Below are 17,202 nucleotides of genomic sequence, written 5' to 3'. Positions count from 1 at the left end.
TATAGTTATGTAAAAAAAATGAGTTTTGAAATAATTTTGTTGACTCATTAATTATACGGAATGATTACTGATATATAATGAACGATTACTATTGTTATGAAAGTAAAATTGGTATTATCTACTTTGAATTCGTTTCCATCAATTAAATCTTGTATCAGTTCGCTGCCATTCCGATAAGATTTGTGGATCGAAGCGGAATTGAAATGAGCACAATTTATCACGTTTCCATCGACTTAAATCTGGTTCTACGTCGTATTAGGAACATTCGTATACTTGACCCGAAAAGTATGCCAGTTCGAAGAATTATTATTTTAAATTGTTTATATTTCATATGAAGAGTTTTGAAATGCAATTGAAAAAGTTTGTGAGTTATTCAGTTAATTGTAATTAATTAATTATTTTTATAGTATGTATTTAACCCGAGAAATTAATCGAAGATAAATTGAACAATGTTCTTGTATGGAATTGTTTGTATTTTGTATAAAGAGTTATGAAGTATCATTAAAAAGTTTTGTGAATTATTCAGATAATTGTAATTAAATATTTAAGAGTCAGCAGGAGCAATAAGCCAACTCATTTACACTTCATTTGTGCAGATACAAATCTGTATTCTATCATATTTTATTTCATAGTAATATTTTCTCGAAGTAATATTTTGCCACGAGTCTTTTTTTTTATCCATGTTTTAGTCGAAGTCGTGACTGTTATAAATAATATAATAAATAAGATTATCTATCACTATATTGTACTATAATGCAGTATCGATTATTCTTCTATTCTTCGATTATGATTGGTCAATTTCTTATGGCTTAAGACTTAATTACTTATTGTAGACCGGGACTGACGAAATTTTGGAAGTTGCCGCGATACTGCATTATAGTGCAGTATAATGTGCAAATAATCTTAAGCCAGCGGCACATGATGCTTTTTTCCTGCTGGTTTACTAGCTGGATTTGCATGCTTAGTGAGCTCTTATCTTTGATTGATATATTCTTTTAGATTTAAAAAAATACCAATCAAAGACAAGAGTTCAGAAAACACACGAATCTAGCAAGCAAACCAGCAGGAAAAAAGCATTGTGTGCCGCTGGCTTTATTTATTATATTATTTATAATAGATTTCGCGACTTCGTGAAACATGAATCAAAAAAAGATTAGTGGCAAAATATTACCCCGAGAAAATATTACTATGAAATAAAATATAATAAAATACAGATTTGTATCTGCACCGCACAAATGTGATGTAAATGAGTTGGCTTGTCGTTCCTGACTCTTAAATGTTTAATATAATTATCTGAATAACTCACAAAACTTTTTAATGACACTTCATAACTCTTTATACAAAATACAAATAATTCCATATAAAAACATTGTTTAATTTATTTTCGATTAAGGCTCGGCAGGAGAGACTATGGAAACCTCTATCGAAGATAAATTCCTTTTCACCCATATTACGGCCAAAATACTGCGAGAAAAGCTACATAATTATGATATTTATAATCAGAATATTTGTCTGACGAAAGCTACAGAGCGATTTTTGTAAGAAAATGTGTGAAAATAAATAATTCATTTATGCGTAAATAGATTTGCACTATAGGACAATAAGCAAATATTTTCATCTATTATAAATTTTTTTTTAGAGCCAAATTGCAAAATCGGCTCTGTAGCAAGAGTCATAATTTTATAAAAAATACGTAGAAAAAAACTCATGGCAGAATATTGCTTCTATGAGATGATATATGGGTGTACTCAAATATATATCTACACTGTAAATAAGGAATAGATAGTACATTTATTTTAATTTAAGAGCTATTTTTATTTAAGAGCTAAATTGCAAAATTGGCTCTGTAGGTAGTTTTGTAAAAGAAATTATCTTAATAATTATCTTAATAAAGTTTCACGAAACATCGTTTCTATAAAATAAAATATAATTGAGTACAGATACGTATCTGCACTGTAAATAAAGAGTAGATAATCATTTTAGATCAAGTCGAAGTTATCCGTCATTCCTGCCGACTCTTAACTCCTCGGGCTAAGTACATGATTTAAAAATGATTAATTAATTAAAATTAACCGAATGACTCACAAACTTTTCAATTGTACTTCAAAACTCTTCATACGAAATACAAATGATTTAAAATAATAATTCTTTAAATCGATATACTTCTCGGGTCAAGTACATACGAATATTAGGAGCGAATTAAGACATCAGTGTAAATTAGATCATTTATGTCATTTCGGGAAGAGTGACACCGTTTGACCACGTCCTGATTAACCACTAGTCATTCATAGCACTTAAACAGTGGAAAAATTCTAGGCACTGACCCTTGTGAGTGGCTAGTGGTCAATCGGGACGTAGTCACCTTTTCGGGAATAGAAAACGCTATAGTGTACACTTCTTGCACTAGTTCAGGAAGTTCAGAAATAAAAAACAAACCTCTGGATCAAGCAGTGCAGTGAACTACTGTACTGAATATCGCTGTCGAAAAAAACAGATGTCATTCCTTCTAAAAGAACGTTTCAGTGTACACTTCTTAAATTAGTGTAGTCAGTGTAGAGAAAAAGAATAAACCTAATAATGGATTCGGCGGAACGACGGCGTATTGAAGGTAGCGGAACATCCGCAATTGGTCAGATTTTTGATACGCGCGATATGCTCCATGGGACTGCATCCTTAATCCCTGTCTACAATAAATGATTTAAGTCTTAAGCATAAGAAATGGCCGAATCATAGTCGAAGAATATGAGAATAATCGACTATGATAGTCAATTCTTATGGCTTAAGGCTTAAGACTGCACACAAGATTCGACAAAGCGGTAAAGCGGCAACTCAGTAGCCAATCACCGTCTTGTTTTCTAATATATAACTTCGTTACATACAGAAAACTAGAGACACTACAATCAGAGACTAGCCACAACTCTGATCCGCCAATCAGAGATTCTAATCCGCCATGTTTGTCTAAATCCAAGAGTGAAAGAAATATATACCATCTCACTCTAACCAATAGCGATATTTTTTATTTTGCATGTTCATTGATTTAAGTGTATTGTGCATGTGTATTAAACACATGAAAAGCGTGATAATATATTATTAAATAATAGAGATATTAAAATTGCAAAATATAATCATAAATTAATTAATTGTGATAAATCAATATAAAAAATGAGTAGATGTTTATTTTTTTACTTAAATTTTATTTTATATTATAATAAAGTTTGTTTATAATAACAAATATGTATAATAATCCTTTTTAAAAAGAGCATGACATTGATACTTGTATCTCTCGAAATTTCCTCGAAGTTTATTGTTGACATTTTTCTGCGATGGATTCTCTTGCTGCGTTAACTTTGTAAATATCTGTCATTGTATTGATTTCACAAAGAATTCTTTTGGCAATTGTGTATCAAAAAGTTAAAAATATTATAGTGTAACAGTAGTGTAATAGTATATTAATTTTTGATCTTGTTGAAAAAGATAAACAAAAAAAATAAATAAATTTAAAATCGTTAAAATTAAAGGATTATATATTAATAAATTAGTAATATAATTATGTAAAATAAAGTTTTATAAATGTACACATTTTATTACCTTTAAAACGCTTATGTTTTTAAATTATAATATTACAATTTAAAATTAATGTAGTTAATATATTTAAAAATAAGTGGGAATAATCAAAAGATAGCGGACCAATCAAAAGTTGCTTTTTCGTGACCAGTTTCTGATTATAGTGTCTCTATAGAAAACAAGACGATAATTGACTACCGCGTTGCCGTTTTACCGTTTTGCCGCATCCTGTGTGCAACCAGTCTTAATTATCTATTGTAGATCGGCACTAAGCGCACGGCACAATAGCACATATCTATTTACATCAGCCGATGCTTAAAAATTTTCCAATGGATTACCTATCAGAAAATTTTATATTTAATTGGCCAATCAACGTTGTGTGCTATCGGATGTGCTGTCGCGCTTACTTCTATATTTGATTTGTACAATTCTTTTATATCTTTAAAAATATATCAATCAGATGCAAAAGTTTACTAAAGCTAACGGCACACGATGCTTCTTTTCCTGCTAGTTTGCATGCTTGCTGAGCTCTTGTCTTCGATTGATATATTCTTTCAGATCTAAAAAAATATACCAATCGAAAATAAAAGTTCAGCGCAACATGCAAATTCAGCTAGCAAACCAGCAGGAAAAAAAGCATCGTGTGCCGCTGGTTTCAAAATTTGAAATTTGGTTTATAAAAATTTTGGAAATCGACAAGATATTAGAACATAGTCGGTATAAAAATAGTATTAAGTAAAATTCCAAGATTTTTTTTCATTTTTAAAAATTGTGATCATGAAAATAAAAATTTTGAAAATTGCAGTGTATCAAGAGAAAATAATAAATAAGAAATTGTTGATTTATGAATTTTCAATTTATCTTAAAAACATATCTCAGACATAGATACCACTTGGGAAATCAATCAAATTTGGGAATATTATATCGATTGTGAGATGATTTCTTGAAAAATCTATGAAAAGAAAAAATGCTTTCTTAGATATTTTTTCATGTTATTTAGAGATATTTGTTAAACCACTGTTTATCAACTGGTGATATCCATTTATGGCAACCGAGCATATTATTTTGAATCATGTATTTCCAATTCCAAAGATGCTGGTTGTTTTCTTCTAACCATTTCTGTTTAGCTGCATCTTTATCCATAATTTCTTGACTGATAGCTTTGGCTTTAAACGGTAGTTGATTTGCAACTTGAGTTAATATTTTTTCTACCTATTAACAAAAAAGAATATTATGCCAGTATATCAGTATGTTCCTATTTATTATTGAAGACTATAAATTATTTCATAAAATATAAATTATTTTAAAACATTCTTAGATAATATATTAAGATACCTCAAAAAATTCGCAATGGCCACCAATTTCTATAATAACTCGTCCTGCTTTAACAGGAGTGACATAATGATCAATAGAACCTTTACCTCCACCCATACGATGTCCTAACCCCTGAATTACAAAGTATAATTATTATAGTGTGAAAGCAAAATCTCTTTTCAGTATTTCACATTATATGTCATCTGTCAAACCCTTTTTGTAAGTGGTTGCCATGGTGGATCTACACGCCAAATTGCAAACATCCTTGATTGATCAAGTTTTCTACCAATTGTCAAACGTATCATCTCAAAATGACCATACTTTAATCTACCTCCGCATATAGCCTGTAATTAAAAAAATAAGACATATCATCATGACAGTTTTTATTAATATATATATATAAAATTATAATTACATAGACTTACAATAATACCAAATTGCCTGTACATAAGGAAATTCTGTATCTCTTCTGGACCTCGCATATATCTTAGTCGTTTTTGCATTTTAGGAGGGCGCATTCCTGCTGGAAACTGTGGGACTTTGTCCACTACTTTGAGTCTTGATCGCTCCGGATATTCAATATCTGATAATCACGAGAAATTAGTATCTTCAATGTTTCAGTAATAATATTTATAATCATACATATACTTACTGCCAAATTTTATTGGCGGAGGAAAAATCTTCAAACCAGCTACTGGTGTTATTAATATAGGTTGCCATGCTGTAAAAATATCACGATATGAGAAATAAGGAAAACTCTAAAAAGGTTTGTAGCATTAATGTAACTTGTCTTCTCAAAAAATATTATATTAAGAACACACTTACTAGAAAGTAAACTACGTGCTACGTTCTTGATTGCTTGCATTATTTCTAGGTTAGGAAAATGTAGCCTTTGATCGACACTGTTTACTGTATGAACAACTAAATAATTCTACGTGAAGAAATAAGTAATATCTTTTATTTATCTTATAAGACACGTATGACAAAATTTGCGAGCAAAGTAAATTTCAATATTTCTTTCCTTCCTTCTTTATATATGTATATATATATATATATATATATATATATATATATATATACACCGACGAGATACTATTAAAAACCGATAATCGTGGACAAATTTTCGTGTCCATTTTTGGGGCTCCGGGGATAATTAAAGAACGTTGATATTATCGATTGTTTTGATTGTACTGAAGATAACAAAGGGAGGATGACTTCATTTATTACTGTTATTACAATTGTTATTATGACGGATTTAATTTTAAATTAATAGTTCGTAAAAGGAACTATTCAGAATGGGTTTTTCGAATCCATCTCTTGGTGAATCGCGTCAACTATTCACAAGTAAAATTTTCGAAAAGCTCAACCGACAATAGATTACATACAATTTAAATTAAATATAAAATTTACACGAATTATCAACAGATATTTTTATAAAATTATTAATGGAAGATATTTTGTAAAACACTAATTATGGGAAATTAATCAATCGGCCCAAATAAGAAAGGAGGGTGTGCGTCACGGCGGGGCCTGACCACGAATCAGTCGTGAAAACTCGTAATTATTTTGCGAAAAAATACTACCTCAGCCAGGAATCGAATCTGAATCTTCTGCTTACCGGGCAGGCATCTTATCCCTTCGACTACTGAGGCATGTGATGATATTTATCGCAAATAACATATTTAGAATAACACCTCAATACAATGATACACACACACACACACATATATATATATATATATATATATATATATATATATATATATATACGTATATTACATATACATATATACATGTATTCTTTCGAATCCCCACGACCGGTACTCCAGAGAAATGATGGTCCTATTCTCTCGATGGATGCAGGTCAGACTGTAACGGCGACACCCTCCAATGCCATTGGCAAATATACAAATAATCCTCCTGGAGCACGACAAGAGAGATTGCATCAAGCAATCTCGCTCGAGCCCCCGATTAGTCTTGCTATTAATTTTAATGAAAATAATCTGTTAATTTTGCATGAAATTAGAAAGAGTTAATTTCGATGAAAATTAATATAGAAAAATGTATAATTTCTTTCTCTAGAATCTACGAAAGCTATATGTGCTAGGCTAAGAAAGGGTTTAGTGATATAAAAAGCTCAATGTTACAATTACAATATTTTTATATATCTTTGATGACGGTTTGATGGTAACAACAGGTAAATACTACATATTGTACATTGAGTAGGCGATAGGTCGTATCTTATTGTTATTAATTATAGCATATCCTTGATGTACATTAATGTCGACAATGACGATGATCACGGCCGCGATGACGATAATGGCAACGACAACGTCAACGACGCCTCTTCCGGGAAATGCGCGATCGACGCAGCGATGGCAACAGCAATAGCAACAGCAGCAACAATCTTAATAACAATAACAGCAACAGCAACGATGACAATATAATGATAGTACAATTAACAATAGCAGTATATTAATTGATATGATAATAATATTTTTATTAATGAGAGTAGAGGGCTCATTCTAGTTTTTCGGACGCAGCATTTTAGAGTTTTTTTTTTTTCAACGTTTTATCTCAATGAACTTATGATTAACTTAACTTTACTTTAGAATAATGGATTTTGATCTAAAAAATATAAAATTATACTTTCAAATAGAAAAAAGAAGAGAATAAAGTTTTAACATTTTATTCATTTCTATTTCTTTAAAACAAAATAATGATTCTAATATAAACTTACTTTTTTTAAATGTTTTTTTAAATGTTCGGCCTCTGTTTAACTTTAAAAGAGATAAGAAAAAAGAAACTGAAACTATTTAAAGTATTTAACAAAAGATATTTTTGCAGAAATTTATGTTATATGTTTATTCTAATAAAACGTCGAAAAATTGCTTTAAATATTATCCGGCATCATGAAAAGACTCCGATGTCTTGTGCTGATACTATGCTTGCGACAATACGAACGAGCAAGATGTCTTTGAACTTTTAAAACAAAAAGTGACGATTTTTTTGTCTTAAAGTCGTTCAAAAATACCTTGCATCATTGGATATTGTCAATGTCGTGGATGCGGTCACCACCGCCATCGTCAGCGTCCTCGAGCGTCGCCGTCGCTAGCGCAATTAATAATTACTAATTATCGCTTTCTCCGTTCTTCTTCACTATTTAGTTCTGCTTTACTTAAGTGTGACGGGTTTGAGGAATGTGCGTGGATGTAGAGTCAGTAATGAGATTATCGCACCCTATAATCAAGAGGAGGCTCAGGAAATAGGGAGGATTAGAAAGATATACGCGAAAGATATGCGCATCCATTACCACTTATTATTACGTTGGTCGTGAATAGGCATTTTTGCATAAAATTGAATGAATCGTGAAACAAAATGTGGAGATAAAAAAAATCTTTACGAAAGGATCACCAGCGATTCCCAAGTGATCGAATATTAAGTTATTTCATGCGAGTATCTGTAAAAATATAATTGTTCTAAGATTAAACATATATATAATATTTATAATTATATATAATTTTAATATTATATATAATTTTTTATTTTTACAATTATTTAACAAAAAAGATTACAAAAAGTAAAAAAGATAAATAAAGGAACAAAGATAAATACAGCAAGAAGAAGTTATGATGAAGCTATGACGAAAAATTGCTATAAAACGCATCTTTGAAATCTCCTGCGAAAATCTTGTTGGGAATCATTGGATTACATTAAAAAGAATATATACCGATGGTTAGTTTTGCAGAGAAGCATATAACGACACTATGAAAGTTTTTCATCGAAATTATGTGGAATCGCAAGTGTATATGTGCATGAGCTTCGTCTAATATATGTATATGTGTGTGTGTGTGTGTGTGTGTGTGTGCGCCTTGCGACGATATATATTAATATACGATATACAAGCCACTGACTCCGACCACTCTCAGTAAGACTAAGTAAACGCTATGGCATCATGATAATCACCGAGGATGTCCTTATATCAAAATCGTTAGATAATATAGTTAGATTATATATACGAACGATTAGCATGCGCCTGTTTCGCTTGATACTTGATACGGATATGATCGACTCCTACAAGTTTTCACCGTGTTCACCGTTGAATCTCGCTTCTCCGTTCATTTGAAAAAAGGGAGCAACGAAAAAGAATAAAGTGATTAGACGACGTTGAAACTGAAGCTAAAACTATACTCGTATCTCACATTCAGCAGCAGATCGAACTTATTTATTTCATATATAAAGATTGAATTGAATTAATGTGCTTAAAAATATATGTAAATATATGTTCTATTATTAGAAAAGTCATAGTATTAAACTTTAATATTATGTTTAATATTACTGGATCCGAGAATTAAACAACATATTAAGTGTCAAGAGAATTTGAGATACGAATACAAGTTACAAAGTACGCTTGAATTATATTATAGATACTTTAATGAATCGCTATACTGAAAGTCATTTTCAGTTTTGTGTTCATAAAAGAATATACTATGAATAGTCGCTCTCAAGGCATAAGAACTGATTGCAAAAAACAATATTTGCAAATTCCATGCTAGAAAATAGATGATTAACATTTTCATAATTTCATACATTTTTTATTCGAAATCTGGATTAAGTCTGAATTAAGTTATGAGAAAGTTGTGTTAAAAAATTGATGATTGTTGAATAGGAGAATATATTTTTGCAATCGGTTCGAAAACTATTTAACCTTAACTGATATGGTGGAATCTTGTATAATATGAGATTAATGATATGAGACTATATTTGTTTTTTTGTTTTATGCAAATTTAAGCCACTGTATACCGAGTGCCCACACCAAGTCAGTATGAATTTCGTCATATTATTATTAATAACATAAAAATGAACTCTTGATTTGTTATTTCTATCTTTAGCAATTTTAATTTTTTAAATATATTTTAATATATCTTTTTATATCATTCTAGAAACGTCTGAATAAATGATTCGTTTTCGCCATATCCGTTAAGGGTCGATTATATATACATCAAGCTTGACGCATCGATGGTGACCGCGGGGCATTCGTAAGATACGTATTATCATCGGGCGAAAGGCAACGTACATCGCATTGATTAATATTTTATATATTTATATATATATATATATATATATTTATATATCATTATGTAATTACGCTATAAGACTAGATTTTCGGCGGAATACGCTCACGTTGTTCCGATTCTTCTTCAATGCGTAACCGCGTAATCATATTCATTTCACCGTGTTTTACGACGAAGCATCGCCGTTCGTTTGTTCGCCGAATGCCATTCGCCACCGATGAATTAAGATCACTATTGTCCCACGCGATGTGCTGATACACAACTTACAACATACATACTTAGACACCGTAGTCCTTAAATACATATATAGCTATAGATTTTCTGGCTGATCCTTGGAGTAAGTCGTTCTCTTCGCATCTAAAGTTATCTCTGTCTTATTTTATTCGATCGTTTTGCGGTGATCAGTTTTAATATGGAAAACAATAACGGAACTATGGGTGAGCTCATAACTATTCTAGTCGGTCAGGAAGAACATGTGGTTTTTTTCTCTTTCTTTCTCTTTGCTGTTATAAGTACGAGTAAAAATATGTACAAACTAAGCAAACATTTCTGCTGACTGTCCACGAACTGCAAATAATTTTTTTCAAAAGATATTTTTAGGGCTCTCTATAGAGCTTATATTTAATAGTTGCATATTTTGAAATATAAAGAATCATATATCTAAATTTAAAATAAAGAAATAATAGAAATAAAATGAACAGAATGAAAAAAAATTGTATTTTATAATTATTAAAATTATAAAAAATGAAATTTATACATTATAAAATATGTTTTTTGCTTCATAGTTTTATATTTATGTACTTTTTGCCGGGAACATTTATTTTGTTTTTATTCAGATGTACTTCCGTATTGATTAAATGGAGAATATATGAGAAAATAATCGGTTAATTTCAATCAATTGAAAGTTTGTGTATGTTTGTTTTCGATTAATAAATCTGTTATAGACAATAATGTTCATTTAATTTATACATATTTCCGACAAACGTATCGGCTACATGTTTTTCTTTGTATCTAGGTACAAATACGGATACATGATAAAAATATGTTTGTATAATAGTACATATATTTTTCAGAATAGCACCTAACTATACGTATGGAATAGTTGTTAAAAATTCTGAAAAACTTATTCTTGATATTGAATGTTATTATTAAGTATTAAAACAAGCTAGAGGTTATAAATAAAATCTAAACAGAATAGATATGTTAGAAAATAAAGTAGGATATCTTCTTCATATCGTACGGCCAACTTCAATATTCCAGATAATATTTTTACGGTAAATATACAATTATACACTTGATATGGCAAGTATATGTATATGTATATATACACACGTTACAGTATCCCGTAACAGATATAATACCTAGATACAAATGTTTAAAGCAAGAGCGCATTTAATTAAGATATCGTACTCGATACTGTACCTAGTACATGTTGATACATTATGATTAGGTACTAATGTCAAAATGCTTTATATATCCATATACTGATCTCGCTTTGATAATGCCATACACACCTATAGATGCATTCGTGTGATAAAAGTATTTTCGGCATGGTAAAAAATACCACCGACGTACTTAGATCGCGGAGTTTCGGGATGAAAGGTAATTCGAAAAGCGACGTCAGAGAGTAGTGTTCGAGCATCGTAGAATAACGTATACGCGTATTTCGTCGTTGACGTTTTTTTTCTCGTTCGATACAGTTCGAACCAAGCGTGTTTCTCGTCAAACGACGCGTGGAACGATTTGCGCGATTCACTATTAGCCATATAAATGTAACTTTAAATCTGTAAGTCCATAATTAACATGCGCTCTATCTCGCGTCTATATATGTGTGTGTGTGTGTGTGTGTGTGTGTGTGTGTGTGTGTGTGTGTGTGTGTGTGTGTGTGTAATGTATATATGTACACAGTCTTACAAAGCAAAATTTACAAACATTACGACATAAGTCGATTGAATAAATATATGTCCTCCAGAGCGACCGGGTCAGGTCGCAAGTGAACACTTCGTCGTATTTCGATTGCATCTTGCATACCGATCTCGGCTAATTGATTGACGATGTCATTTAATGAAGTAAAAAAATTTCGCTGTTGACGCGGCACGCGAAATGAAATTAAAAATTCTCAGAATTTTTTGAACTCGAAAAATTTTAGATGTCATAAATGATTAGCTTATGACACGAAATTCGACACAAAAAATTCTATAAAAATTACACGAAAATGATAAGCATTTGGAAATCTTATTTCAGATGCATATACGATCGAAATGAGGATCTCGAGTGGTCCGAAGCTTATTTTCTTGCGGCTTGACGAGGAGAGGAACTGTGGTAGCGGAGGAAGGGCTCGAGCGAGAGATCAAGATGGCACGGGGTCAAGAGCGAGGATCTTGCAATGATCCTGCATGAAAATGAAAGCTCGCAACGAAGAACAGAACGTCAAAACGCCGTGTGACGCTTTCATCGTCGAGCGAGCGATCTACCTACCCCACCGGCCACCGACAGTCAGTTTTGTTTAAAGCCTCTTGCGTGTACAAACAGTATTCCGATTATTTATTACGCCAGCAAATTTTCGTAGTCGCGATATTTGAATATTTCGCATGTATACTAGAATATAAATCACGATAGATTAAATCTGTTAAACATATTGTGTGTTATCAGTCCGTATTAGTAAGTTTTAAAGTTATCAAAGAAAATGTTTCGCACATAAAAATAGCAAAAAAAAAAGAAGAAAAAGATACTCATATCAAACCATTTTGACAATTCGTAAAAATGGTAAAAAATATAGTGAAAATATGCATCTTCATGTCTATAATATAAAATATCGATGTGATACACAATTTCTTCATCTTATTATCGCACATAATACATTTTACATATTATTTACGTAATAATATCATTATTTACGTAATAATATCATTATTTATACGTATGGATGCGATGAAATACGAATGTATAATCGGTAAATTATATCGTACTTCAGGAACTTTCACCCGTTGCGCCCAAAAATTGCAGTCGTAACAAATTGTCGAGAAACTGTGTGAACGTATGAAGGAGTTATCCCCCTTTTTTAAGTTTTTGTTAATACGAGTATGTGTACGTGTATTGCACGTATGTATTTTGCTTATGTACGTGTTTGCGCGTTTATCTTGATGTGCTGCTAGGAAGCTGACTAGATTACAGTCTAAGATACGAAATATCCGGAAAATCGTTATCTTCAAGAGGGGAAAGAAAACAAAGTAACTCGCCCCGCACTCTCTGTACCTACTAACGAGGATCCCGGTGTTCCGTATCAGCGTTGACTACTACTCGACCTTCGAAGAGGTCGAATGGCCTCACCTAGGCATTCGACTCCTTCAGATTGTCGAAATACTGCATGATCTGGTTGTAATCCATGCCCAGATTAAGGTCATCGAGCGCCACCGCTTCCTCCTGCTCTTGAGAAGAGGATGAGGCACAAGAGGAGCTAGAAGAGGACGAGGAGGAAGAAGCGGACGGCGACGAGGACGGCGGAGATGTGGTAGTGGACGAGGCCGCGCCACCAGTAGGAGTAGACGAATTCATGGTAGAGACGACAGTGGATACAACGGCAGAGGTGGAAAACGACGAGTACATCGGATTACCAACTATGGTCGCTCTCTTGATCTCTCGGGATCTTCCAGCGTCTTTCGCGAGATGTCTATTGTCGTCGTGATTCGCGTGATTCGCTAGTTCCACAAATTCTTCATCTTCACCGTTCTGTTTGTTAACGTTGTCCACTCTGGTTTTCCCGTGTGATTTGACTACATGATGATTCGATTGCTGTGGTGTTTTGCTGCTGTGCCGATGATTATTCCCGTGATGGCTGCCGCTGCCGCCGCTGGACGCTCTGTGACGGTGTTTTCGCGGCGGTTCTGGTAGCCGCACGCTTATCCCCGTGTTCCTGTGTGGTGGTACCGGTGGTTTGTAATCTTCATTATTACCGTTGCTCGTATTGTTCATGCCGACCGTCGCGGTAGTCGCCGTTGTCGTCGATATCGAGTTTGTAACTGGCACTCCATGCGGCGGTAAAGGTGGAGGAATATCATCGTTACTGTAAAAAAATTCGCAATGACAAATTTGCGTTCGCAAAGTTACCATTATAGGCAGCTTATTAACTCATTAGAATCGTAAGAAAAATGAAAAAGTATTACAGAAAGATTAAACATCATCTGTTCTACGCAATTTTTTCCTAGAATATCTTTTTTATTTAAAGACAGTATTTAATGAATTTCCGAAGAATGAATCCTCTATATGAGGAAGAGCAATAACGATCAATCATAATTACTCGTTCCGCGCGGTGGTCATTATCGGAGCTACCATCGACGTTGCTGTCGTCGCCGCCGTAGTCGTAGTGGGTGGTATCACCGCGGATGGTTTGACCGCGGATTTCGCCGCGAAACTGTTCCGCGCTATTCTATCTCTCTTGGAATAAGTAGTAGTGTCAATGGCACTGGTACCGCTAGGCCGTTGATTGGCAGATGGTAGCTCAATGTGGTTCGGATTATCGAAACACGTGCCCAATTCGGCCTCGGGTTCGCCTTCACCGGCCAGCGGATTACTCGTTACACGCACCTGCAACACGAAGCGAGTTTTTTTTCAATCAAGCTGATCCAACAAAATCCGGCTTGTTTTATTTTTAAAACAAGTTGCAACCGGGTTATCGAAATGCGCAAAGATATTTTGCAGCATCAAATCTCATCGAAAACTCGAATTGATTTCAATTACCAGATTAATCCTGGATGTGTTCGTCGAATCGCTATGTCGCTATCGATGTTATGTTTACTGAAATTTGATTTGTTATTATTTAATTCGTCAGTAATCCTTGATAATTCTATGGTACTGAGTATTTAATATTCGTGCTATGGAGTTTAGATATAAAGAAATCGATATAAATAATAATGAAAAATTTATATAAATAAAAAATAGAAAAATTCATATAAATAATAATATCACTACCATTATCAAGATAATAAATTTTTTTGAGATTATATATATATAGAAAGGACAAATTTAATATTAAAAAGAATGTAATAAAGAGTACAATAAAATAACGTATTTGATGCACTTGTGCGGAAAACATTAAATTTAAAAGAAATAATATTTTCTTTCCGAGAAATGCGATTTCCGATTCCGTTGATTCAAGCCGATCATAGATTTACGTAATTATGCTTAATGGTGCAGTTAATTCAATCTGACCATTTGAGAGTTTCGAAACTAGTTTTAATAATGATTATCGATGGCTTCATTAATGACCTCACTCGCAAATCATCGAGTTCACACCAATGTTACGTACCTGTTGCGGACCGCAGGCAGCTCGTTCGAGAGTCGCTCTGCCCAACCATACCCAGTCGTGTGCGTTGGTGGTCGATTCGCGTGGTGGTCGTCTGCCGGACGCCAGCTGGTTCGCGGCGGCGCGAGCCCTCGCACCCGCGCCAGAGAGCACCGGGACGGCCGTACCGGTGAGCGGGGAGTCCGGCGGTTGAGGCTTGAACTTGCTGGCGTACACCACGCAGGAGACGACAAAGACAACGATCGCGAAGCAGAACGCCGCGAGCAGCACGTACATCCCGATCTCGAGAGGGCTCATCCGCGCCCCGACTCCATGGTGACGCACGCCGACGCCGCCCATACCCCCTGAAGACATGCCATTAGCTATAGCCGTGCGATGCTGCCGTGCCTGCACCAAAGGCTCGTGCTCGTCTTTCTCGTCTTTCAGCGGTAACCCTTTGCACAGAAAAAACAAAGAGAGAGAGAGAGAGAGAGAGAGAGAGAGAGAGAGAGAGAGAGAGAGAGAGAGAGAGAGAGAGAGAGAGAGAGAGAGAGAGAGAGAGAGAGAGAGAGAGAGAGAGGACAGAGTGAGACGGGGTGTTTGTGCTGAGTTAGAGAGCCGCTGAGAATCTTTCCTTCCCCGATGCCCCGACTAGACAGCGGCTAGATATGCTATTAGACATGCGGAGGATGCGCGAGTAGAATGTTGAATGTCTGTGCCCTTACTTTCGACGCGATAATCAGCGACTATGATGAATACAGCCTGACACTATTTAAATGTTTCAAAGTTTTTTTCAATCGTAGATTCGAAAACTTTCGGATTCAAAATCATTTTGATATCGCCAGGATCAAGAAATTTAGAATATTCAAAAATATTTAAAAATTTATCACTGTTCGTAAATTGTAAGAATATTCGATGATAATTGATATTTCAAGTTGGATGAGAAAAGTGACAAAGTATTCCAACTTGCAATACGCTTGCATTGCGTCACAAATTATTCTTAGAGTCAGACGCATTTGACATTCAGCATAAAGGAGGAAGACTATCCGTTACGGAGGAATGGACAGGAACCGCGGGGAGAGATCACGCATAAATAGGCAGACGGAACTTTTTACGAGCCAAATGGTCCCGTGAAGAAAGTTTCCGCTAAGAAATGCGAAACAAGGTGCATACGTGCAGTTGCGCTACGTGGTAGTTACAAAGCGAAGAAAAGAGCAGAAAAAGAATGAAGAGAATGCGAAAGAAGCGAGACACAAAGACACGAAGCGGCAAAGGGGAACAGGCTCTAGTTACCGATGAGGATGTCGTGTAGATCGGACGCTATTTCGCCTCGGCCGATTTTACGTTCTCTGTGATGGTGAGAACCGACAGTGCCACCACCGTCATTCTGTACGAATTCCGGCCGATTAGGAACCTCGCTCGAGGCGAAATCCACCTCGACGTTGGCCGACGCGCTTGCCAATGCGGTGACTGTCGCTCTCTGAGAACCCTTGCTCGAACGTCTGCCGGATAATCGGCAGGAATCGGCAAGCTGTAAACTGACACGCAGCAAGTCACCACGGCCCTCGCCGACCGCGATTACCCGCGGATGATGAGAAGCGACCATTGGTGCGAACGCCACAACTTCCGGATCCAGGCTCTCCACTAGCAAATGGTAATCGCTCACGGCGATTTCCCTGAGGGGTGTACGGGTACTGTCCGAGAATTCTACGTCAATGTCTAGCAATCCTTCCTGTTGGTACAATAACAACGTCAAATTTACTTGCTCATATAGCCATAGTTTCATCTTGATCATGCATGAAATATACATGTATATATCCTCGAGAAAAATATAAAGTAAATGTTTTCAGAATGAAAATTTTAATGGATTAACGCAATATGGTAAAATCTTCTCTTTATATTCACAAAAAAAATTGACATTATACGGAATAATAGAATACATTATATATTTCTAAATAATTAATTTAT

The 17,202-nt window shown here is 34.4% G+C and overlaps 2 protein-coding genes across 3 annotated transcripts in view; both read right to left on the bottom strand.

The window, feature by feature from the left end:
- Nucleotides 1-4,398: 4,398 nt before the first annotated feature.
- On the bottom strand, nucleotides 4,399-5,935 carry LOC105431058 (mitochondrial ribosomal protein L16). The gene is made up of 6 exons (XM_011644994.3): nucleotides 5,704-5,935; nucleotides 5,531-5,599; nucleotides 5,304-5,461; nucleotides 5,091-5,222; nucleotides 4,900-5,010; nucleotides 4,399-4,776 (listed from the first exon to the last, which is right to left on the bottom strand). The coding sequence occupies exons 1-6, from the start codon at nucleotides 5,741-5,743 to the stop codon at nucleotides 4,561-4,563; spliced, it is 726 nt and encodes a 241-aa protein (XP_011643296.2). The 5' UTR covers nucleotides 5,744-5,935; the 3' UTR covers nucleotides 4,399-4,560.
- Nucleotides 5,936-7,021: 1,086 nt separating this feature from the next.
- Nucleotides 7,022-17,202, bottom strand: part of dtn (transmembrane protein 132C dtn) — a 100,999-nt gene continuing 90,818 nt past the window's right edge. For both annotated transcript variants that reach the window (XM_089076939.1, XM_089076938.1), the window contains exons 8-11: nucleotides 16,528-16,966; nucleotides 15,259-15,689; nucleotides 14,251-14,537; nucleotides 7,022-14,016 (exon numbers count right to left, since the gene is read on the bottom strand). In XM_089076939.1, the coding sequence (XP_088933065.1) occupies nucleotides 13,284-14,016; nucleotides 14,251-14,537; nucleotides 15,259-15,689; nucleotides 16,528-16,966 (1,890 nt within the window). In that variant the 3' untranslated portion in view covers nucleotides 7,022-13,283. The remainder of the gene's footprint in view (nucleotides 14,017-14,250; nucleotides 14,538-15,258; nucleotides 15,690-16,527; nucleotides 16,967-17,202) is intronic.

The sequence above is a fragment of the Pogonomyrmex barbatus genome, unplaced genomic scaffold (genome assembly GCF_055798465.1).
Source record: "Pogonomyrmex barbatus isolate J1 unplaced genomic scaffold, ASM5579846v1 scaffold2, whole genome shotgun sequence".
Lineage (NCBI taxonomy): Eukaryota > Metazoa > Arthropoda > Insecta > Hymenoptera > Formicidae > Pogonomyrmex > Pogonomyrmex barbatus.
This window is presented reverse-complemented; position numbering and strand designations above follow the sequence as displayed.